Raw genomic sequence first — 26,590 nt, forward strand, 5'->3', positions numbered from 1 at the left:
AGATTTCTGTTCTTGGCTGGCAGGATTGGGACCCAGTGTGGGCTTCTGCTGTTGCATGCTGAGATGCTTTTCTGCTCACCACGGTTGTAAAGAGTTGCCATGAGTTACTATATCCTTCCTGGCAGCTCGAACCAATGTGGCCGTTTTCCTCTGATCTCTTTTATCAAAAAGGCATTTCCACCCACAGAACTGTCACTCACGCAATGTTTTTTGTTTTTCGCACCATTCTGTGTAAACTCCAGAGACTGTTGTGTGTGTGGGTGTGTGTGTGTGTGTGTGAAAACCCCACGAGATCAGCAGTTTCTGAAATACTCAAACCAGTCTATTTGGCACTAACACTCATGCCACAGTGAAAGTCACACTTTGAGATCACTATTTTTTCCCATTCTGATGTTTGAAGTGAACATTAACTGAAGCTCTTGATTTGTATATGCATGATTTTATTCAGGCGGCACGGTGGTGTAGTGGTTAGCGCTGTCGCCTCACAGCAAGAAGATCCGGGTTCGAGCCCCGTGGCCAGTGAGGGCTTTTCTGTGCGGAGTTTGCATGTTCTCCCCGTGTCCGTGTGGGTTTCCTCCGGGTGCTCCGGTTTCCCCCACAGTCCAAAGACATGCAGGTTAGGTTAACTGGTGACTCTAAATTGACCGTAGGTGTGAATGTGAGTGTGAATGGTTGTGTGTCTATGTGTCAGCCCTGTGATGACCTGGCGACTTGTCCAGGGTGTACCCCGCCTTTCGCCCGTAGCCAGCTGGGATAGGCTCCAGCTTGCCTGCGACCCTGTAGAACAGGATAAAGCGGCTAGAGATAATGAGATGAGATGAGATTTTATGCATTGTGCTGCTGTCAAGAGATTGGCTGATTAGAGAACTGCATAAAACAAACAGCAGGTGTATGGGTGTTCCTAATAAAGTGGCCAGTGAGTGTATATAAGTCTGTTTGAATGGTCAGAATCAGAAACATTTTTATTATCTGTCATGACAGAAAATCATCTTAGGTATGGCTCAACAACATAGAAACAACAACAACCTGACCTACAAAGGATGGTCATTTGAACTGAATGAAAAATTTTTATAACTCAAAAACAAATAAGCAGATAAATAATCTCAGCTTGAATGTGTTCTGAGGAGGAAGTTCAGGAATAATAATAATAATAATAATAATAATGCCCCATATCTTTAATAAATATCAGAATATTATTGTAAACACTTAAATAATAAGCTTAATACTGTATTTGAATAATATTTGTGTACTTTCTTTTTAAATATCTGCTCTAGAGATATTTCTTCGCTTTGATATCACATTACTTTTATCTTGTAATCCACTCAATGCTGTCGTACTTTTTTCCAGTGGCCACGTCCCAAATGATATCTTACTCCATATCGAGTGCACTACATAGGACGTGACGCCATTATTTCTTGTCCTTTGTAGTGCACAAATACAGGAAGTACAAAGCAATTTGCAACACAGCCTTTCCTAAACGGGGACTTCTCAGCCAGTTAGCAGTCAAGATTCACAAAACGAATATCTGGCGTTAAAGGTTATCATCTGTGTCGCTCGAATAATAGATTGAAGTCGTGTTTATGTTTTTAAAAATATGCTTTTCCTCATTTCTCAGTGAATGAGTTATTGTATTATACTGTATTAAAGCCGAGGATTAGCAACAGTTAGCAACCCGGCTAGCCTCTGGAGCTAGCTGCTTCACAAGTTGTTGAAGTCTGTTTGGAATTAACCTGAGCTAGCTTTCGTTTTCCCCACAACAAACCTTACAGGTAAGATTTTAAATGCCACCGTGAACATTGTTGCTCTTGTTGTGAAAATAATACTTGTTCTGTTGCCTTGGGTTACTTCTATTTATTTATTTATTTTTGCTAGCTTGAAATATATAAGTGACACGTCTACCAGTATTACGACAAGTCCCGCCTCCTGAACTCGGATTGGCTGAAATCAGGATTGGCACGGTCCAATTGGGAGCCTGAATGTGAGTAAGCAATGTTAGCCAATCAGAGCGATGGAGACGGGATCATAGGAGCCAATCCGAATGCTGAAATTTGTCTGAAAACGGGTGGAGACAAATAACACATCCGGCTATGCTAATAAAATGCTAGGTATGCGCTAATCCTTTTCTTGAGAGAATGAGCAGCACCCAGTAATCCGAAAGTATTTAAATCTCCAGCACTGTCAGGATGTAATTCTGGAATTAACTAATTTGGTTAAAAAAGACTGTAATATAGATCTTAATGAGCGTCACTTGGTCAGTGTGCTAATATGAGGGGGTTTCTGTCAGTGTCCTACTGGTGTCTGTCTGTCTGTCTGTCTCAGGTCTGCTGATAACCCAGGCTGAATAAGAACCATGAAGCTCTACAGCTTGTGTGTGCTGTACAAAGGCTCAACCAAGGCCAACCTTCTCAAAGCAGCCTACGATTTGTCTTCATTTAGTTTTTTTCAGAGATCCAGGTAGGTGATCACCTCTTACCCGTAGGTACACCAGGGTTTCATTTATGACGTCTTACAATTTACAATTCTGCTCTGTTGACATTACAGACATGGGAGACTTCCCCAATGCGCTCATGATTGGGCAGCAACACACATGCAAAGATTTTATTTGTGGATTTTTCATCTGCTTTTAATACTATTTTACCACACATTTTAGTTGATAGGCTGATTAGCAATTTTAAGTTGGACCATGGCTTAGTGGGGTGGATTCTGGACTTTTTAATTACAACCCCGATTCCAAAAAAGTTGGGACAAAGCACAAATTGTAAATAAAAACGGAATGCAATGATGTGGAAGTTTCAGAATTCCATATTTTATTCAGAATAGAACATAGATGACACATCAAATGTTTAAACTGAGAAAATGTATCATTTAAAGAGAAAAACTAGGTGATTTTTTTTTTTTAAATTTCATGACAACACCACATCTCAAAAAAGTTGGGACAAGGCCATGTTTACCACTGTGAGACATCCCCTTTTCTCTTTACAACAGTCTGTAAACGTCTGGGGACTGAGGAGACAAGTTGCTCAAGTTTAGGGATAGGAATGTTAACCCATTCTTGTCTAATGCAGGATTCTAGTTGCTCAACTGTCTTAGGTCTTTTTTGTCGTATCTTCCGTTTTATGATGCGCCAAATGTTTTCTATGGGTGAAAGATCTGGACTGCAGGCTGGCCAGTTCAGTACCCGGACCCTTCTTCTATGCAGCCATGATGCTGTAATTGATGCAGTATGTGGTTTGGCATTATGTTGGAAAATGCAGGGTCTTCCATGAAAGGGACATCGTCTGGATGGGAGCATATGTTGCTCTAGAACCTGGATATACCTTTCAGCATTGACGGTGCCTTTCCAGATGTGTAAGCTGCCCATGCCACACGCACTAATGCAACCCCATACCATCAGAGATGCAGGCTTCTGAACTGAGCGCTGATAACAACTTGGGTCGTCCTTCTCCTCTTTAGTCCGAATGACACGGCGTCCCTGATTTCCATAAAGAACTTCAAATTTTGATTCGTCTGACCACAGAACAGTTTTCCACTTTGCCACAGTCCATTTTAAATGAGCCTTGGCCCAGAGAAGACGTCTGCGCTTCTGGATCATGTTTAGATACGGCTTCTTCTTTGAACTATAGAGTTTTAGCTGGCAACGGCGGATGGCACGGTGAATTGTGTTCACAGATAATGTTCTCTGGAAATATTCCTGAGCCCATTTTGTGATTTCCAATACAGAAGCATGCCTGTATGTGATGCAGTGCCGTCTAAGGGCCCGAAGATCACGGGCACCCAGTATGGTTTTCCGGCCTTAACCCTTACGCACAGAGATTCTTCCAGATTCTCTGAATCTCATCTCATCATCTCTAGCTGCTTTATCCTTCTACAGGGTCGCAGGCAAGCTGGAGCCTATCCCAGCTGACTACGGGCGAAAGGCGGGGTACACCCTGGACAAGTCGCCAGGTCATCACAGGGCTGACACATAGACACAGACAACCATTCACACTCACATTCACACCTACGGTCAATTTAGAGTCACCAGTTAACCTAACCTGCATGTCTTTGGACTGTGGGGGAAACCGGAGCACCCGGAGGAAACCCATGCGGACACGGGGAGAACATGCAAACTCCACACAGAAAGGCCCTCGCCGGCCCCGGGGCTTGAACCCGGACCTTCTTGCTGTGAGGCGACAGCGCTAACCACTACACCACCGTGCCGCCCCATTCTCTGAATCTTTTGATGATATTATGCACTGTAGATGATGATATGTTCAAACTCTTTGAAATTTTACACTGTCGAACTCCTTTCTGATATTGCTCCACTATTTGTCGGCGCAGAATTAGGGGGATTGGTGATCCTCTTCCCATCTTTACTTCTGAGAGCCGCTGCCACTCCAAGATGCTCTTTTTATACCCAGTCATGTTAATGACCTATTGCCAATTGACCTAATGAGTTGCAATTTGGTCCTCCAGCTGTTCCTTTTTTTGTACCTTTAACTTTTCCAGCCTCTTATTGCCCCTGTCCCAACGTTTTTGAGATGTGTTGCTGTCATGAAATTTCAAATGAGCCAATATTTGGCATGAAATTTCAAAATGTCTCACTTCCAACATTTGATATGTTGTCTATGTTCTATTGTGAATACAAGATCAGTTTATGAGATTTGTAAATTATTGCATTCCGTTTTTATTTACAATTTGTACTTTGTCCCAACTTTTTTGGAATCGGGGTTGTAATAGAACCCAGCAGGTGAGGGTAAATGGGGTATTTTCTGAAAAAATGACATCCTCTACAGGATCACCTCAAGGATGCGTTTTGTCTCCTCTGCTTTACATTCTGTATACTGATGACTGCCATAATCAGTATGCAAACCGACACATACTGAAATTTGCAGATGATTCAATTATTCTTAGCCTTCTCCATGGAAATGAAACAGATCATGGTCTTGTTTTAGATGATTTTATTGCCTGGTGCGACAGTTCTCACCTTCACCTGAATGTCACAAAAACAAAGGACATGGTCATTGACTTTAGGCGCAACCCCCTCCCTGCTCTGACCACTATCATCAAGGGGCAGGCTGTGGGCGGGTAGACTCTTATAAGTACTTGGGTAGTTGGATTGACGATAAGTTAAATTTTAATATTAACATAGAACACATATGTAAAAAAAAAAAGCCAACAACGTCTTTTTTGTCTACGTAAGCTAGCTAAATTCAATGTTGACAAAACCATGATGACACTTTTTTTTATAGATCCTACATTGAATCAGTTTTATCATTTTCTATATCTTGTTGGTTTAATAACCTCAGTGTGAAAGCCAAAAACTCCCTCGCCAAAATTGTGAAGGTCAGTGGTAAAATCATAGGTGCCCAGCAGAGCAGCCTCACTGACCTGTACAAGAAAGCCACCTTGAGGAAGGCTGAGTCTATTTTATCTGTCATTGCCCACCCTCTCCACTCTGAATTCCAGCTACTTCCATCTGGTTCACGCTTTAGGTTCCCCTCTGTCAAAACCAACAGATTTAGATTTTCATTTGTCCCCAGTGCCATTTCCCTGTTAAACTCAGATCCTCACTGATCACTTGATTTGATCTCTGGTGGTGTTTATGGCATTTTATGGTGTGATGATGATTTTACTTTATTATGATGTTTTTATTTTTTTCTTTTAACCTTTTAATGACCAATTGCACTTTATGGTCTGTCCTGTGTTGTGTTGTCTATATGTGTTTGTTGTCTTGCTGCACACTCAGTCGCCCCTTTGGGGACAATAAAGTTGAAAGTTGAAGTTGATACTTTGAAAAATGAAAAATCTCATGAACAGGGCTCGACATTAACAGTAGCCCGATTGCCCGGGGCAACCATTTCAATAGATTCGGACAACCAGACTCTCACAAATGCTTGCCCGATCGGGCAACTACCCAAGTATGTCAACTTGCATGAAAAACGATGTTTATTCATTCATATTATGATGAATTCCATCACGATTTGCGATTGTTTGACTCGGAAAGACCGCGTCCATGTTATCATTACGGGATGTTCAACAACTAGCGGAATTCACATTTGCACATCGCGGGCTCGCAATGCAGTTTCCCATTGCTAATAATTATCGCGTAGTGCATATTCAGTGTTCTATTGGTATGTCCTTCACTACATGACTAATTACCGCATTGCTCGCACGGGGCGCTAGTGTCAATGCTTGTTGATAAAGACAGCGTCTGAGAAGGTTGAATAATAAATAAAAAAATAATATGATGTAATATTTGGGCAACCATGTTCTGAGTTCGGGCAACCAGATTTCTACAAATGGTTGCCCGAATAGGCAACCATGTCTCAAAGTTAACGTAGAGCCCTGATGAATACTGTTGTACACGCACCTGATTTTAGTACAAACGGATTGTTGAAGGGGCTTGTAGCCACACAAGTTGCTCTTGATCATTAATCATTAGATCATATGACAACAATGTATCATGTTTAAAACGTACTGCGAGTTGGCCTAGTGGTTAGCATGTCCGCCTCTCGATCGGGAGATCGTGAGTTCTGCTCACAGTCGGGTCATACCAAAGACCATCATAAAAATGGTACCTACTGTCGTTTGGCAAGGCACACTGCAATACAGATGCAAGTGGGGAGTCAAACTCTCACGGTTACCATAAGACGAGCCCCCCACTGTAACCCTGACTATGTAATAGGCAAGAGGCCGAAGGCTATGGAAACGGAGATCGGTGCCGCCCTATGCGCCACATGGCGTGGGAAGGACTTTGACTTTGATGTTTAAAACATCTTGGGCCACAAGAAAGGTTAACTGCGTTATCCATTTAACTGAACTAACATTATCTGCTGGTTTAAAAAAGTTTCAGAAAAGCTGCTCCCCCCCCCCCCCCCCCCATTCACCTGCGTGTTGATTACACAGCTTGTTTGCATGTAGTCACGCCCACAAAACTCCATAAAAGGTCAGGCGCACAGACCGCTGTGAGCATGAAATGAACAATCTTCGTAAGTAAAGGCTGAAAAACAGAAGTGGAAATAATTTTCATGTGAAATGAAAGGCGAAAACTGAAGTTATTTTGACTCGCCAACAAAAATATTCAATATTAATAATCATTAGTGAGTGCTAAGTTTTCCATAAGTGTTCTCGGTTTATATGGCGCCATTACTTTTGTCCTAATTAAATGACCATTCGATTGATGGAGCAGAGAGAGGCGTGCTACCCCTCTCTCCCTGAGAGCACGGCCAATTTTAGTCTCTTGGACTCTGCGCCACGGATGGCTGTGGCATCATCAGGATTTGAATTTGCGATCTCCAGATAATACAGCGAATGCTGTTCTTGCCGGTCATTAAATAAAACTGTTTTGTTTTATTTAATTACTGGCAAGTAAATTGTTTGTTGTGCTATCTGGAGGTTGCAAATTCGAATCCCGATGATGCGACGGCCATCTTGTAGCATGGAGTCCAAGACTAAAATTGGCTGTATTGTCAGGGAGGGGTGGCACACATCTCTCTGCCCTATCAATCACAGTGACGCTCTGCATTCATCGGGGGTCTGTATGCAGAAGAGGAAGGATAGGATTTTCCAGACAGATATGAGAAAAAATAAATTGGTTGTTTCTACTGGTCATTTTTAAAATGGCAAAAATATGGCATAATTTTCTAGATGTGTACCGACATGATGGATTTGAACATGACTATTATCGGAGCATCTCTGGAACTTTAAAGCCATTACTCCACCTCTCCATATGTAAAAGTGGGCTAGCTATTATATGATTTGTATAATCTTACGATGAATGGCGTTCAGCTCAGGTAATTATCATCAGGTCAAGTAACTGGCCTACCCAATAGGAAATGTGTCTTGAATTGTGTCACTAAATCTTATCTTTCAGTGTACAAGAGTTCATGACGTTCACCAGCAGCCTGATAGTCGAGCGCTCCTCAATAGGAAGCCGTGCGTCTGTCAAAGAACAAGGTTAGTAAAAGTTTGCTGGGTGATGCTGAAGCGCAACACTGGTTTTTGCTCGTGCTTTGTGCACAAGCATATGACTTTCTTCCAAACCACTCATTACTCTCGCTGTAGCTGGAAGATGAAATGACTGAGCTGGAGGTTCACAGTAATTACAACAACAAATTGGCAAGCTGATGTTTATCTACAGCCAAGGACCGACTCTAGCCAGCTGTTGTCGCTTCCTGTTCAGTCTGCATCATGATTTATTTTTCCTCCCCTCCCTGGTAACCATGTTGCTTACTTTAATCAGGATGTGCAGAAGTATTAATACACAACATAAATGCTTCGTTTTCTGTAAAATATTTATTGATCCTTTACGGAAGGAGTCTCCAGTATCAGAAGTAAAGCTGTCACTTCAACTTTTCCGATGTGGGAAATTTTTCAGGATGCTTTGTGACATGACGAGCTACGTTTTTTTTTTTTTTTTTTTTTTGAGTAATTAACTTCATGACAGAGAAGAAAGAGCAGCCGCGAAGTAAATGGCTGTTTAATGTGATTACTTGGTTTACAGATGTTCCACGTCTTTAAATGTTTACTCAGTAAAATTATTTGGCAAGTTGCGGTGGTGTTAAAAAAAAAAAAGGGGGGGGGGGGATAGAACACTCCAGGACGTGCTGTTCTAGGAGAATAGCCATCGTTGGAGTGGTAAGAGTACATCTCTTGTACATAGTTGATTATTTTTCCTAAAGCATCATGCCTTGTTTCATTCCTTACGCCACTTTGATATGTCACCTTTTATTTCCTGTTGTCATTTTTTTTTTTTTTTTTATGAACAAAAATGGCTATCCAGAAAGAGCTGCGTGCTCTAGACATGGTAAAACTTTGTATTTCTCACTTGCTGTTTCCACAGAATACCTGTGTCATGTGTACGTCCGGAACGACTGTCTCGGCGGAGTGGTGATCGCAGATAATGAGTATCCCTCCAGAGTGTGCTTCACTTTGCTCGATAAGGTGAGCTTGTGTGTTTCTTAACACAAGTTGAGTTGTTGAATCGGTTTTGTTACCGTTTCTTCTCTGCTTTCGTGCTACATCTGGAATCGTAGAATGTTCAGATTAGTTAGTAGTGTAAAGGTTTTGCGGGTTGCCAGATACACTTGTGTTCAAAATAATAGCAGTCCAACACGACTAACCAGATCAATCACTGTTTTTGGTGGAAATTATATTACTACATGGCAAATAATTTACCAGTAGGTGTAGTAGAGTCATAGAAAACCAACAGACCCAACATTCATGATATGCATGCTCCCGAGTCTGTGTAATCGAATAATTAAGCGAAAGGGGCGTCTTCAAAATAATAGCAGTGTGGAGTTTAATTAGTGAGGTCATTCATTCTGTGAAAAAACAGATGTCAGTCAGGTGGCCCTAATTTAAGGATGAAGCCAGCACATGTTGTACATCCATTTCTCTCTGAAAACCTGAGAAACATGGGTCGTTCCAGACATTGTTCAGAAGAACAGCGTGCTTTGATTAAAACGTTGATTGGAGAGGTAAAACGTATACTGTAAAGAAGTGCAGAAAATGATGGGCTGCTCGGCTAAAATGATCTCCAGTGCTTTAAAATGGACAGCAAAGCCAGAGAGACGTGGAAGAAAACAGAAGACTACCATTCGAATGGATCGAAGAATAGCCAGAATGGCAAAGACTCAGCCAATGATCAGCTCCAGGGTGATCAAAGACGGTCTGAAGTTACCTGTGAGTACTGTGACAATTAGAAGACGCCTGTGTGAAGCTAATCTATCGGCAAGAAGCTCCCGCAAAGTTCCACTGTTAAAAAAAAAGACGTGCTGAAGAGGATACAATTTGCCAAAGAACACATCGACTGGCCTAAAGAGAAATGGAAAAACATTTTGTGGACTGATGAAAGTAAAATTGTTCTTTTTGAGTCCAAGAGCCGCAGACAGTTTTTCAGACGACCCCCAAACACTGAATTCAAGCCACAGTACACTCTGAAGACAGTGAAGCATGGTGGTGCAAGCATCATGATATGGGGATGTTTCTCTTACTGTGGTGTTGGGCCCATTTATCGCATACCAGGGATCATGGATCAGTTTGCATATATCAAAATACTTGAGGAGGTCATGTTGCCTTATGCTGAAGAGGAAATGCCCTTGAAATGGGTGTTTCAACAAGACAACGACCCCAAACACACCAGTAAGCGAGCAGCATCAGGGTTCAAGACCAACAGAATGAAAGTTATGGAATGGCCAGCCCAATCCCCGGACCTTAATCCGATAGAAAACTTGTGGGGTGACATCAAAAATGCTGTTTCTGAGGCCAAACCAAGAAATGCAGAGGAATTGTGGAATGTTGTCAAATCATCCTGGGCTGGAATACCTGTTCACAGGTGCCAGAAGTTCTCAGAAACCGTGGTTATACAACTAAAATATTAGGCCATGTACACACGTAGCCGGGTATTTTTAAAACCGAACATTTCCCCCCCTCCGTTTATAAAAATGTTTTATCCACACCACCTCGTCTTCGAAAAAAATCCCTTCCACACATAACCGAACATCTGCGTTTTCAATCACATTCATAAGCATTCCAAACCTGTAGATGGCATTATTTCCCCAAATCCTACCCCCTAATCACATCGCCTGTGCTCTTGGAGCAGTAGTTGGGCTTCTAAAATTAAACATGTAAATAGCACCTGCACAATAATTAACGCTTTCAAGGCACTACTCCGATCCATTACTCTTTAGCTAGCCGCACACTACACCGATTTTCAGCGTACCGAGCCAACTGAAGTCGCGAGTCAGGCGTAAAGACTAGTTTTCGATGGTACCGACTCATCTCACAGCCGATTCGAAAAACTAATCGGGAGCCAGACTGATCGGCGAGAGTCGCTAGCAATAACCAATCATATCTTTCGCATATAACACGTGACATCATTAAACACAATTTCTAGCGCGAGAAATACGTGTTGGTAGCACCTAATGCAGGTATATACTGTAATTCCATAGACTGAAGCTTTATCCATAGACACAGTGGGCTGGAAAGCCACTCTGCTCAAGTTGTGTGGCTGAATTCCAAATCGCTTTAACTCCCCTATATAAGTGCACTATTTAAGGTTGGAAATAATAGCTCATGCAGCCTAGATAGTGCGCTACATATTCCATGTTGTGTCATTTGTAATTCAGCCTGTAGCATCTTCAAGTGTTGGATTTAACAGTAACTATGTCCAATAGCCAATCACAAAGCTATTGTCACGTGTCGCTTCAATCGCGACTGCACTCGTCAACAGTCGGGGGATATGTGCGTGCCCTGTCGGGAGTCGGCTCTGAAATGGGTCGGTTCGGTACCGCGTGGATCGCCGTGGTGCGCGGCTAGCTTAAGTCCATGCTTAATCTGGCTTCTGCAGTAAACAAAGGTCGCACGTTTGACGTCAGGGCAGATTTGTTGTCATTTTTTTGGCGCAGATTGTGACGTTCTAAAACGCAAACCTCCGGTTATCTCTGTCTACACGAAAAGGCATACACGGAGTTTTCAAAAATCTTCACTTTGCCCGGAGTTTTTTTAAATATTCGTTTTTGATGTGTTTTCATGTGGATGACAGGCCAAAATGTAGAAAAATATCTTCGATTTAGCAGATACCCGGCTACGTGTGGACGGGGTCTTAGTTTAGTGATTCACAGGAATACTAAATCCTTAAGATTTTTTTCAGTTTATACAGTAAATATTTGGAGTTTGTAATGAAAAATGCAGACACTGCTATTTTTTTGAACAGCCCAATGTTCATTTTTCTTCCTTTTCTGTAAAGTAATTAAAATATTCATACATTTTTCTTCATGTTTTGATGTAGAATATAATGTGCAGTGTTCCCAATGCATGGAAATAAAAACTATTAGAAGGATTTTGAGCTTTCCTCACGTTTTTAAACACACTGCTATTATTTTGAACACAACTGTATATCAGCCAGGTTTGAGGGGCAGAGAGCGAGTAGTAAGTTGGAAGTAAAAGGTAAAAGCATTCACGTTGTTGCCTGTTTAAGCGAATGGTGTTCAAAAGATAAGGATCCCTGAGCCTTCAAAGTCACCTTGCAGGAATTGTGTGCTTCGTAGCCGTGTCCGAGGAATCCTATCCAGACAGTTTAAAGGAAAGACCTGTGGCTCTGTCATGTGATAGGAAGCATTTATTTTGCTGTCCTGCTTCGGGTTCATTTGTCTCCTTGGAGATAAGGGTCACTGCAAATCAATACTCCGTTACAAAGACTTTTTAGTGAGTGACTTGCAGAATTTTGTTCAGAGTGAAAACTGTGAGGATTTGCCTTGTATGGAGTGCTAAAGCAGCTGTTTCACAGCATCTGCTTTCATATACAGTGAGAGTAAAAAGTATTTGATCCCTTGCTGATTTTGTTGGTTTGCCCACTAATAAAGACATGATCATTCTATGCTTTTAATGGTAAATGTATTCTAACATGGAGAGACAGAATATCAAAACGAAAATCCAGAAAATAGCTTTAAAGAATATATATTAATTGATTTGTATTTCATTGAGGGAAATAAGTATTTGATCCCCGAGTATGCATTAGGAGTTCTGGCTTTCTCAGACACTCCCAATCAACTTGTTACCTGAATTGAAGACGCCTGTTCCAACTAATCACCTGTATGAAAGACACCTGTTCACAGAAGCAGACAATCAGACAGATTCCAAACTCTCCAACATGGGTAAGACCAAAGAACTCTCTCAGGACCTCAGAGACAGGATTGTTGACCTGCACAAATCTGGAATGGGCTACAAAAACATTAGCAAGATGCTGGGTATTAAAGTAACAACCATTAGTGCAATTGTGAGAAAATTTAAGAAGTATAACATGACCATCAATAGACCTCGGTCTGGTGCTCCACAGAAGATTTCACCTCGTGAGGTGGCAATGATCATGAGAACTGTGAGAAATCAGCCTGCAACCACACAGCGGGAGTTAGTGAATGACCTCAAGGCAGCTGGGACCACAGTCACCAGGAAAACAATTGGCAACACTTTGCGCCGCAATGGATTAAAATCCTGCAGTGCCCGATAGGTACCCCTGGCACATGTGGAAGCCCGCCTAAAGTATGCCAATGATCACCTCAAAGATGTACAAAGTGATTGGGAGAAGGTTCTGTGGTCAGACGAGACCAAAATTGAACTATTTGGCCTAAACTCTACTCGTCATGTGTGGAGGAAGAAAAATGCTGCCTATGACCCCAGGAACACTGCGCCCACCGTCAAGCATGGAGGTGGAAGCATTATGTTTTGGGGGTGTTTCTCTGCCAAGGGCACAGGGCTACTTCACCGCATCAGTGGGAAGATGGATGGATGGAGCCATGTACCGTGCAGTCCTGAGGGACAACCTCCTCCCCTCTGCCAGGAAGTTGAAAATGGGCCGTGGTTGGGTCTTCCAACATGACAACGACCCGAAGCATACAGCAAAGACAACAAAGGAGTGGCTCAAGAAGAACCACATTAAGGTCATGGAGTGGCCCAGCCAGTCTCTGGACCTCAATCCAATCGAAAATCTATGGAGGGAGCTGAAGGTCCGAGTTGCCAAGCGACAGCCCACCAACCTTAAAGTGCCATTCCACCATTGGATGTATTTTTTTTGGCATAAAATACAATATATTTTATGACAACATGACTAGACAGAGAAATCTTTTAGCTTCAAAATGATATATCAAACATAATTTTTTGACAACGACAAGTATATTAATTTTGCAACCAAAGTCACCTACCCTTTTAATTTCCGCGCGGTAGTGAAACGTGATGTCATCGGCAGGTTCCCCTTGTGTACCACGTCACGTGTGACGTGGCACAGATTATCAGCAATGGCAGATAGAACGCGATTGTCAGCTTGGGAAAAGAAGCGAAGGAAAATAGCAAGTGATGCCCAAAGGAGACGGTCGATGGTGAATATCGGCACAGCAATCGACAAGTGGAAATCGTGTTCTATCCGCCATTGCTGATAATCTGTGCCACGTCACACGTGACGTGGTACACAAGAAGGGGAACCTGCCGATGACCTCACGTTTCACTACCGCGCGGAAATTAAAAGGGTAGGTGACTTTGGTCGCAAAATTAATATACTTGTCGTTGTCAAAAAATTATGTTTGATATATCATTTTGAAGCTAAAAGATTTCTCTGTCTAGTCATGTTGTCATAAAATATATTGTATTTTATGCCAAAGAATACATCCAATGGTGGAATGGCACTTTAATGATTTAGAGAGGATCTGCAAAGAAGAGTGGGCCAAAATTCCCCCTGATATGTGCGCTAACCTTGTGGTTAACTACAACAAACGTCTGTCCGCTGTGCTTGCAAACAAAGGCTTTGCCACCAAGTATTAAGTGCTTTTTGGCTAGAGGGATCAAATACTTATTTCCCTCAATGAAATACAAATCAATTAAAATATATTCTTTAAAGTTATTTTCTGGATTTTCGTTTTGATATTGTGTCTCTCCATGTTAGAATACATTTACCATTAAAAGTATAGAATGATCATGTCTTTATTAGTGGGCAAACCAACAAAATCAGCAAGGGATCAAATACTTTTTACTCTCACTGTATGTACATTGAATATTTTAATTTGGTTTGCCTCTGTCGCAGGTGTTGGAGGAGTTCGCCCGGCAAGTGAGCAGCATCGACTGGCCCTCAGGCTCACCAAATACTGTTCAGTACACTGCCTTAGACAGCTACCTGGCTAAGTATCAGGTGAGAGAGATGCACGTCTCTGGTAATTTAATGGGCATTTAAGCCTGAATATGTTGCGTGGAAACGAATTGATCTTCTTTGAAGCACCTTTTTTAAGTGCATCAATGTCAAGCAAAATGTGAACCTTTAACAGTTAGCTTGCTTTGAAGAATTATAAATCTTAAACTAGCAAATTTATAAACTATAATTTGGAAATGTGGGCGATTATCTTCCTGCTAAAAGACTCCGTGAAGGTCTCGTACACGCAGCGTTAGGTTGTGTGAGGTAAGAAGGCTGTTAGGAAACCAACAGGATGTTTTTATAGTCAAAGACAGGTTCTTAAACTTTTTTCAGCAAGACACGTTCCACACACGCTCTCAGTCCAAATTCTATTGAATAAACGTACGTTAAAGTGCACATCACGGGTAAATTCAGGAGCAAGATCAATGTAATTCTCCTATTTTATATTAAACTTTGGTCAAATATCTGTAACATTCTGCATTCTCTGCAATTTTTTTTTACCTTGCGCAATACCAGAAAAATTCAGTTGAAATCGAGCCATTTGAGGCGAATTGGTCCGCCTCTGAAAAAACTTTTGCATTTGGATTTCCCAGGAAACATTGATTTTCGTGACGTCGCGTGCGTGACGCCTCCGTCCTGAATCGTACATCAGCGCTGGTTTGCTTATGAGAAAACGACCTGGTGGTTTTTCTGCAAATTTCTTCAACGTTATCGCGTAATTATTAAAATGGTTAACAGATGTATTGTAGGAGGGTGTAGCAACACCAATCTTGATGGGATTAGTACTCATCGTTTCCCAAAAGACCGGACAATGAGAGAGAAATGGGAGCGCTTGGTCTACACAGGCTGTGCACTGAAACCGTGCAAAGCTCTCGCAGCCTGCTGGCGCTTCCGCAGGTAGCGTCACGAATCTGGCTCCAGACTCCCTTGGGATTTTTCCAGGCGTGTTTTGTTATTTTATTTTTTTTCTGCTGTAGACAGATGGCCTTGTGCAAAATTACCCTTCTGGATGAGTGTGTAAAGGGACATATGCACTTTAATCTACCTACAACCCCGATTCCAAAAAAGTTGGGACAAAGTACAAATTGTAAATAAAAACGGAATGCAATGATGTGGAAGTTTCAAAATTCCATATTTTATTCAGAATAGAACATAGATGACATATCAAATGTTTAAACTGAGAAAATGTATCATTTAAAGAGAAAAATTAGGTGATTTTAAATTTCATGACAACATCTCAAAGTTGGGACAAGGCCATGTTTACCACTGTGAGACATCCCCTTTTCTCTTTACAACAGTCTGTAAACGTCTGGGGACTGAGGAGACAAGTTGCTCAAGTTTAGGGATAGGAATGTTAACCCATTCTTGTCTAATGTAGGATTCTAGTTGCTCAACTGTCTTAGGTCTTTTTTGTCGTATCTTCCGTTTTATGACGCGCCAAATGTTGTCTATGGGTGAAAGATCTGGACTGCAGGCTGGCCAGTTCAGTACCCGGACCCTTCTTCTACGCAGCCATGATGCTGTAATTGATGCAGTAATGTGGTTTGGCATTGTCATGTTGGAAAATGACAATGGATACATGAAATGACAATGAACCTGGATATACCTTTCAGCATTGATGGTGTCTTTCCAGATGTGTAAGCTGCCCATACCACACGCACTAATGCAACCCCATACCATCAGAGATGCAGGCTTCTGAACTGAGCGCTGATAACAACTTGGGTCGTCCTTCTCCTCTTTAGTCCGAATGACACGGCGTCCCTGATTTCCATAAAGAACTTCAAATTTTGATTCGTCTGACCACAGAACAGTTTTCCACTTTGCCACAGTCCATTTTAAATGAGCCTTGGCCCAGAGAAGACGTCTGCTCTTCTGGATCATGTTTAGATACGGCTTCTTCTTTGAACTATAGAGTTTTAGCTGGCAACGGCGGATGGCACGGTGAATTGTGTTCACAGATAATGTTCTCTGGAAATATTCCTGAGCCCATTTTGTGATTTCCAATACAGAAGCATGCCTGTATGTGATGCAGTGCCGTCTAAGGGCCCGAAGATCACGGGCACCCAGTATGGTTTTCCGGCCTTGACCCTTACGCACAGAGATTCTTCCAGATTCTCTGAATCTTTTGATGATATTATGCACTGTAGATGATGATATGTTCAAACTCTTTGCAATTTTACACTGTCGAACTCCTTTCTGATATTGCTCCACTATTTGTCGGCGCAGAATGTTAATGCCCTATTGCCAATTGACCTAATGAGTTGCAATTTGGTTCTCCAGCTGTTCCTTTTTTGTACCTTTAACTTTTCCAGCCTCTTATTGACCCTGTCCCAACTTTTTTGAGATGTGTTGCTGTCATGAAATTTTAAATTGGCCAACATTTGGCATGAAATTTCAAAATGTCTCACTTTCGACATTTGATATGTTGTCTATGTTCTATTGTGAATACAATATCAGTTTTTGAGATTTATAAATTGCATTCTGTTTTTATTTACAATTTGTACTTTGTCCCAACTTTTTTGGAATCGGGGTTGTATTCAAATATAGGCTCATTTCGATGTGTACAATAATATTCTGGCTATTTCGTGGAGCCACAGAGATTTTTATTCCTCTTATTCTTTAACTTTCCACAAGTTGACATTATTTGCCTCCTTTTTTTTGGGGGGGGGGGGTATCAAACCAATCTGAGTGATTCACATGACCAACTAAAAGGACTCGATGTAATAGCTTTGGTAATGAGAGGTTGTGATTTCCGCCGCTGTACCAAAAACAAAATCCTGGACCCCTGGCTTTGCTTCACAGACTCTCTGAGAACCACTGATGGAATTTTAGAACGTTTAGAATCGCATAAGCAAAATATAACACAACCACGATGAAAGGTGTGCGAAAACAAGTTGCTGTAAACCATTTTTAAGTGACCATTACATTTCTCAACATGAATGAATTTGTCTGATTCGTTTACAAGGCGTTCAAAAGAACGACTCGTTCATAAAGCTGTTATTCTTCCCACAGAACCCGCGTGAAGCCGATGCCATGACCAAAGTGCAAGCTGAACTGGATGAAACCAAAATTATTCTGGTATGTAAATGTCACGTAAGCAACTTGCCAGTCATAAATTATTAAAAGGCATTTTTTGCATATTTCATAATCCGATCGGTGTTGTCAAGTGAGTGTGAGAACGAGAATGAACTCCGGTTTGTTCCTGTTGGAAGTGGTTTCAGTTTTTAAGCCCCGCCCAGTTATTCTAGCCTGCTTTCTTAGTTCAGCACTGGTAGATACTATCAGGTAATCATTTTAAATAACAAAACATCCCTGTTTTCTGTGGCTAGCTCTGGGATCTGAAGGCTTAAAAAAATAACGTGTAAAATACTTTTGTTATTGATACATCGTCGATACCTTACATCTTATCGTATAAACAGTTTATCTAGTAACGACTTTGCAGCTAATACCCTGTCCACACTAGGGATTTTGTACCGATACGATACTACTTTCGTACCACAACACCTGTCCACACTAGCAACTATAGAGGGCTACCGCATGACGTCACCGCGCCGCGAGATTTTGTTAGGCGCCATATTGGAAGACCAAGTACATGCACTCACAATATAAAACAAAGTACGAGCGAGAGTAAAGTGACACGATGGCTGATAATTCTGGTTATGTGAGTACATTACCAGCTGCAGAAAGGGCACGGTATGTGGAGAAACTGGCTGTGATTGATGGGTTTGACCCATATGATAAGACTCGCGGCAAGGGAGAATGGAAACATAAGGAGGACCGGACACCAATTCTGCCATCTGTTTGCTACCCAGACATTGTAAACTATTTGTTGTTTACACCCAGTGCCTACACTGCTGATGACTTGAAAGCCTACAAAGGGCTACAGGCTTACAATTATGTTGTTAGTGGCTTGGTTCGTGATATTACAGCTGTTATTAAGAATAACCTACACAGAGTTATGGCCAAGGTAATCTTGTTGATATTTATTGTTTAATAATATATCTTTTCAGTTGAAAAATTAATACTTTTTGTTACTATTAAGGGATCCATAATTTAGGTTAATTTATCCAAATTATACATATGGTATTTATGATATATGCCTACACAACAACTATGTTTTATTTATATAATAGTAGGGAGAGCAAGCCCCAAACCATCCTAAATTATTATTAATAAATTGTAGAAGTCTGGGAGGCTTGCTCCTCATCCAGTTATCAACTTGGGGCCAATTTAGCATGTTTTAAATCTGAATTTCTTGCGTTTGCTTACCTCAAAGTGTCCACAGATCATGCACAGACTTATCCATTATATCCACAGTTTTTTGCCAAGTCTCACACAGGTTTCTTTCAAGTCTACTGTTGGGCCAATAAATCATAAATACAAGAGCTCAGATTTGTTTAAGTCGTTTGCCACTCCACTTTATTCTCGCGGGTTCACATACCGCTGCCGTTATTTCCCCCTAATCACGAGTTTGTTGGTCTTCCAAAATGGCGCAGGGTCTGTTTACTTCCGGTTTCGGGTGACGTCAGTGAAATCCCTCTATGGACCCTTTTCACGTGACGTCACGACAAACGCGGCCGCCATTTTGGACGTGTACTACCAGTAGTTTACCACAGCCAACATTGAGGAACGGCAGCAGAGGAAGTGTTTATTTTCAGCAAGACTTCCATCATGCCACTATATTGTTGTGCACCTGGATGTAGTAACCATCAACAAACAAGGCAAGGGTTGTTATTTTATCGGATCCCGACGGAGAAGATGGATAGCGGCCATTAACAGGAAAGATTGGCAGCCCTCGGCATGCCAACGCTTGTGTAGTGACCACTTTGTTGGAGGTAAGACGAATAAAATTAGCCAGAAAAGGCATTACATTGCTGTTAACATTCTGTGGCGGCGAGTGTGTAACCAAATAGGCTAAAATAACCCATTGTAACCTCTTTGTTCTTCTGTAGTAGCTATTGTTGACTAGCTAATGTCAACATCATAATAGCTGGTATGTTACTGTAGCAATGTTTACGTTCAGTCATTTGGATGACTGTTAAAACCTTTCAGTCTCAAGTTTTTCCTTTACTGGATTTACTAGTTTACTGTAATTATGATCCGGCAGCTATTTACACCGGATCCAGTGTAAATAGCTGCCGGAGCCAACGTCCGAGAATTAAGCAGCGTGCTCCGGCTTGCTCCCGGAGTGCTCCGGCCGAGGTTCCGGAGCTCGCTCCGGCTTGCTCGCCCTCAAATTAAGCGGCTTGCTCCGGAGCAAGCCGGAGCGCGCTGCTTAATTTGAGGGCGAGCAAGCCAGACCGCACTGCTTAATTTGAGGGCGAGCAAGCCGGAGCGAGCTCCGGAACCTTGGCCGGAGCACTCCGGGAGCAAGCCGGAGCACGCTGCTTAATTTGAGGGTGAGCAAGCCAGACCGCGCTGCTTAATTCTCAGACGTTGGCTCCAGCAGCTATTTACACTGGATCCGGTGTAAATAGCTGCCGGATCATAATTACAGTAAACTAGTAAATCCAGTAAAGCCGGAGCGCGCTCCGGAACCTCGGACGGAGCACTCCTGGAGCAAGCCGGAGCGCGCTCCGGAACCTCGGACGTTGGCGTGTATGTGTATGGCGATGGGTTTTTAACGACATAGGTATACAGATCATGTGGGCCGAAGTCAGGTAAAGACGAGGGCTTCGTGTACTTCCGTACGTCAGTGAACAATCCTGGTGGAAGCAGGTAAACGTCGTTCTCTAAGCCTGCTAACCTCAATTTTTGCAAATACCTCTCCCTCTGCTCGCCCTGTAAATGCCCTACGTCGCTGGATAGTGAAGGTGTTTTCTGCATCTCGCTCCTTTTTCTTTTGTTTTTCGTTTGTCGCCTTCCTCGCATTCAAACTGATTTGAGCCGAAGTCCGCTACATGTCCAAAATGGCGGTCGCGTTTACGAAGGTCACGTGACTGAAAAGGGTCTATACTGGTACTGTAGCGGTATAACTGTATCGGTACAAAACCCACAAATGTATGGGTTTCGTATCGGTACTGTAGCGCTTCGCTGTAGTGTGGACAGATGAAGCGGTTCTGTATCGATACAAATATAATGCGCATGCAAAAACGAAACAACCGTGGAGCTACTGTACATGGAGCAAAGAAAGGGGGGAGAAAGGGAGGGGAAGAGAAGGAAAGAGGGAGAAAGGGAGGGGAAGAGAAGGAAAGAGGGAGAAAGGGAGGGGGGAGAAAGGGAGATTAATTTTCTTTGTTTCTTTCTCAACTGCCTCGCTCGTTTTATACAATTCGACTGAATAAATGACCACCAGAAATACAGACTGTACATTGACAACAAAAAGCACACACACGTTCTTTCATCCGCCATATTCTCGGAAGGAAGTTACTCGGTAACCACGGAAACATTTCAACTACCGTGAAAGAAAACCGCAAACATTTCTCGCTAGTGTGGACAGATGCACTAAACTGTACCGGTATACTTTGTATCGATACAGTTATACCACTTTCGTACCGGTATATATGTGAACACAGCATTATTTATTTCCAGCATCATGGCTTTTGGTGTTTGTAAAGCACATTAACTACAGATTAGCTGATTTCAACAACAACTTGTATGTTGGCAGTGATTTTGCTTTGTCTTCTGCAGCACAACACAATGGAGTCACTTCTGGAAAGAGGAGAAAAGCTGGATGACTTGGTACAGAAATCTGAGCACCTGGGAAACCAATCAAAAGCCTTTTACAAAACGGTTGGTACTTTTATAATGATTCTGCATGTAGAATAAAATGCAATGCTGGAATAAAAACGGTTTCAAGCAGCACAGCAAAATAATACAGGATCTGTCAGGTCAATCTACGGTACACAGCAGTGGCAAACGCTGTCCTCGGGCTTTGTAACCACACGGGAGCGGAAGTGGAGTCCTTCCGCTTTTACCTTCGCTATTTGCCAGTGACTACAAGGTTAATTTATTCATGAACATCACATCACGCCACACTTTTTAACGGTTTATACTTAGATTTAGTGTTGTGGTACGTCCGTGAGAAGTTTGTTCCTGTCATCACTTCTGTTATAGGCCAGACGTGATCAAGTCCTTCACTCGCCAGCTTCTCCTTTTCTCTCTGTTGCCTGACAAACTTCACCGACTATACGTTTTTCTTTCTTAAACGACTGCTTTTAATTCCGTCTGTTGTTGGTCTTGGATTATATGGCGCATCTGCCTTGCAAGTCCCTGTGTATGCACTGTTGCTATAGAAACAACGTATTGGGTTTATATTAGCATGTTCTTTGTGTAAAAATAATTCGCACATCCTGACTAATCATATTCAAGAATGCTGCGGTAATGTTTCCAGTAACAGTACATCCTGACGTTTTATTCCTCTTACACCACCACAACTGCCATTGCTAATGGTTGATTGGATTGTTAAAGAAAAAGCACAGCTTGTCCTGTGAGAAAAGACGACCTGCAAAGGCTCTCTTAATGCTACCACCACCATGCTTCACCGTGTTTGGAAAACTGAAAGCCATAGGTTATGTTTAGATGAAACGTCTGCTGTACAAGTGTCCTAAGTTGTTCGATTGAGCACGTTAATGTAAACCTTGCAGCCAGAACTAGATTTGAGCTGTGCGGAATTAGTATATTAATCAGGTTTAAGGATTCAGCAGCGCTGTGGTGTATAGAAAGTCACGATCAGTTATGGGATATACGTAGAAACGGGTTCTGTCCGGTCACGTTTTCATTTCCGGGAAATATCTTTTAAAACTACTGCAGATATCTTCATGAAACTTTGTATTAGAGCCCTGCACTCCCGCGGGAGTCCCGCGGGACCCGACGCAAAGCAGTGCGGCGCGGGACAAATTTTGAAAGCTCATTGCAGGCGGGAGGGGGAGCGCACAATGCGGGAGCGGGTGGGAGAGGTGATAAGCTGCAGTCCCGCTAACTAAAAACGTGTTTAAAATAAAATGTATAAATTATTAATTTGTCTATCATATATAATTTGTGCTGGATATTTTATTTGGCATTAATAAAAACATTTTAAGATGCCTAAATTTGCGGATGTGGTCTAATCTCGCGTACATTTCCGATTCCTTTCCGCTCTTCCGTGTTTGAGATCTCCGATCATGGCAGAAGAGCAGAGCTCCTCTAGTGAAGCTCACAGTGCTTCAGAAGTAAGATTTCCTAGAATGTAAACGTGAGGAGTGACGTATAAGCTATGTGCAATGTACAATATTCTTAATATCCACTGTAGATTTTGGTAGGCGTGTTGGGTATCTCTGTAAAGCCTCAGCTGCACATGCCGCCTGGCAACGCGCACCCTCGCTACGTGCGCTAGGTGAAGGATCGGTCAGTGGAGAGCTCGGCTAAGCTCGGCATGTTTAATTCCCCAAGCCAATGACAAGAACTTTCGTGAGAAATAACGCGAACGTCTGTATCATGCGGGATTTGCGGGCGGGAGCGAGACAAAATATGGCGGACGGGAGCGGGACTGAAAATCATAATTCTTTGCGGGAGCGGGACTGAAAATTCTGTCCCGCGCAGACCTCTACTTTGTATACATATCAAGCAACATGTGAACTGGTGCCTTTTGCTATTTTGGATTTTTGAAAAAAAAAAAGTATTTTTCAAATTTTTACATTAATAAAAAATAGTTTCTAAGAGCAACGTTAGTTCCCGGAGTGCATATCCAAAAATATTCGTGATACGAATTTGAAACTTGGTATACATGTTAACAAGGTGATGTAGATGTGCCTTTTCATACTAAGAAATTTTGAGAAATTAAACTTTTTCATGTTTCCATGGAAACAATTTCAGACTTGGTCTCTCAGGTTAGTCTTAAGGGTAGGTTTTGTTTCCGGATCAGAACGTAAAAACTGAGTGGTATGGTCTTGAAAGTTCGTATATGTGCCTTTTGATACTAAGAAATGTGAGGGATTTTAATTTTTAGCTCACCTGGACCAAAGGTCTGGTGGGTTTATGCCATGGGCTGCTGAGGTCAGTGTAAAGAGGGGAGGGTTGGTTTCCTGTAACAGAACTTGAAAAACGTGACAATATCTTGAAAGTTGGTATATAGGGTGGGGGACATGACACTTTTTTTTTTTTTTTTTTTAAGTCATCATCATACACTACCGTTCAAAAGTTTGGGGTCACCCAGACAATTTTGTGTTTTCCATGAAAAGTCACACTTTTATTTCCCACCATAAGTTGTAAAATGAATAGAAAATATAGTCGAGACATTTTTCTGGCCATTTTGAGCATTTAATCGACCCCACAAATGTGATGCTCCAGAAACTCAGCCCATGTTTACATTAGACCGTATCAGCGGATCATCAGATTAACGGTTTTAAAACGATTAGCGTGCACACAGCAACACCAATACACGATTCGCGTGCACACAGCAATACCAATACACGGGTACGCTCGGCTCCGCAGGCATCCTGCGCTCCAAATCACTCCGCCCTGAACAGCGAGTGCCCTCTGGAGGGTGCGCACTCCGGCCCTGCGCAGCTCACAGAGCGCGCGAGTGAAGTGCACAAGCTGTGATTCGGGACTGAGCCGCTGTGTGTGTGATCCCAGCGCATATCACTTACCACTTGCAAGTGGAAGGATGGCAAGCCTAAAGACCATCATAACTACACAATGGGCAGTATTTGCATCAGTATTTGCAGTATTTTCATACTTTTATACTCTTTAATGAAAGGTGATACAAGGCGGAAGTCCGCGCCGTTTTTCAGCAGTCGCATCACATGACCAACGCCAGCGAATCAGGAAGGTGGATGTCACAGTGACGTCCAATGAGACGCCAGCTAGAGCTCAGCACAGCGTATCTGCGTATTCCGAATGTTTACACAGCACCGGAGCTGACACAATCTGGATTGAATACGTGGACGCTGGCGGATTCCCGTTTCCAGGCGGTTTAATGTAAACGGACAGTGCATCCGCGAAGAAAATGAGACAGATACGGTCTAATGTAAACGTAGCCTCAATCTGCTCAAAGGAAGGTCAGTTTTATAGCTTCTCTAAAGAGCTCAACTGTTTTCAGCTGTGCTAACATGATTGTACAAGGGTTTTCTAATCATCCATTAGCCTTCTGAGGCAATGAGCAAACACATTGTACCATTAGAACACTGGAGTGAGAGTTGCTGGAAATGGGCCTCTATACACCTATGGAGATATTGCACCAAAAACCAGCTAGAATAGTCATTTAGCACATTAGCAATGTATAGAGTGGATTTCTGATTAGTTTAAAGTGAAAAGAACAGTGCTTTTCTTTCAAAAATAAGGACATTTCAAAGTGACCCCAAACTTTTGAACGGTAGTGTATATAGATTCAATTCAGATGATATACACTAACCTTGTATGTATCTGCATTGTCTCCCTGTCAGGCACGGAAGCAGAACTCTTGCTGTGAGGTGATGTGACGTGATGGATCAGGCTCTCCTGGACCACTTTTTCTTTATCTCTGTCCTCTGTCTTATTTCTCTCTGTCCCTCTTGCAGCCTGGGCTCAGACACCGAGCAGACACAGCACTTCCAGAGACCTTGTAGTGAGTGTCGAGGATAGAGAGAATCCTGAATTATTATTTTTTGTATTGTATTGTATTCTTTCCCCCTCAGATGGGTTTAGGGACTGATTTCTCAGACTACACCACACTTAACTGCACCGTAAGAGGGTTCGCGCTTTCTTCCACGCTCTGAGACCGTTCGCTCAGGGACTGGTGTCCGCAGGGTTTAGGATGGAAAATGCACAGCACAAAGAGAAGGTCAAGACCTAAAGTCTCCATTGTGCCTTACTTTAAGCGGCTGTGCATTCAGTTTGACTGTTAGCCTTAATTATTAACCTTTCAAGTCAAGGGTTATAGTAGGGGGGGAGAAGAACGTTGTCCTTTTTTTTTAAATACTGAAAATGCATTGTGCATGGGTGATGAACAGGTTTGAATGCTAATGTCTTCGTGTGTGTACTTTAAATTCTTTACCAAGTGTATGGGTTTTTCTTTTTTCAGACTGGCTTTTACTTTGCCTACATCCTTTATCTTTGTAAAATGTAAGCAGTTAATAAAAATGTACTGTACATGTAGTTGTATTTTCACATTCCCAGCTTTATTTGAATAGCACTTAGGTGTTTAAAGGTAGTGATTTTTTTTTTGGCTTTATTAATAGTCAGATTTCAAGTGTGGTCTCGTCTGAAATCAGTCCCTTCTCCTTCTTGAATTACGTTTCGTAACAAACTAATTCTCCATCCGTGATACTAAACGTTGACGTGAGTCTAGAATCACATTGGATCTCTAATGTTTCGATTCCTTTCACCACAAGCTGCAGTTATAAAACTACTAAAACTATCTAATCCTCATCCTGAAATGTTCGTTTTAGGAGCTTTAAAGCTCCTAAAAATCCTGTTTGTACATCAGAGAAGGGTTTAAGACTATCATATCCAGACTGTGGCTGATGTTTGTTTAAAAATGACACCTGTGTTATGTTTGGGTTTATTGTGTGAACATTCTTGTGATTCCATGGTGTTAAAACAAATAATTTTTTTTGGTGAGCTGATGGCGTTTTACTTTATGCAGAGTTGATCAATCCGTGTGGCTTGTGTGTGTCTCGATGCAACGTAAATCAAGATGTTTCCTTGTCAGAAAAATACAAGCTGCTCTGTGGTGCCTTTTTGGTAATTGCCAAATCCCTGCAGCTCATTCAGTCTTAATTTATGATTGAATGGCACAATATACTCCTCTATGTACATTAAAAGTGTTTATAGGCAACATGTTGGGTGATATTGGCATTAAATATACTGTAAAATTTCAGTTCAATGCACAGTTAATTGCTTTGTACTGTAGATTTGATCTTATTCCCGTCTTAAATGTATTCACTGTATAAATGTATAATTAACATCAATTGTATCAAGTAGGAAAGTTCTTTGCAATCTGTGAAAATGAAATAACACCATGTTGCTGAA

General features: G+C 42.0%; 1 protein-coding gene across 3 annotated transcripts; it reads left to right on the forward strand.

The window, feature by feature from the left end:
• Nucleotides 1-1,466: 1,466 nt before the first annotated feature.
• Nucleotides 1,467-26,590, forward strand: ykt6 (YKT6 v-SNARE homolog (S. cerevisiae)). Of its 3 annotated transcripts, XM_060908304.1 has the most exons (9): nt 1,467-1,769; nt 1,873-2,105; nt 2,320-2,454; nt 7,856-7,938; nt 8,825-8,925; nt 14,555-14,659; nt 17,672-17,737; nt 21,290-21,391; nt 25,024-26,590. In XM_060908304.1, exons 3-9 carry the CDS (start codon nt 2,351-2,353, stop codon nt 25,057-25,059), a joined length of 597 nt encoding a protein of 198 aa, XP_060764287.1. In that variant the 5' UTR covers nt 1,467-1,769; nt 1,873-2,105; nt 2,320-2,350; the 3' UTR covers nt 25,060-26,590. The 3 variants fall into 3 exon arrangements, with proteins under 3 accessions (XP_060764287.1, XP_060764286.1, XP_060764285.1); XM_060908303.1 differs by lacking the exon at nt 1,873-2,105 and having other exon boundaries at nt 2,285-2,454; XM_060908302.1 differs by lacking the exon at nt 1,873-2,105.

Source organism: Neoarius graeffei, chromosome 25 (genome assembly GCF_027579695.1).
Source record: "Neoarius graeffei isolate fNeoGra1 chromosome 25, fNeoGra1.pri, whole genome shotgun sequence".
Lineage (NCBI taxonomy): Eukaryota > Metazoa > Chordata > Actinopteri > Siluriformes > Ariidae > Neoarius > Neoarius graeffei.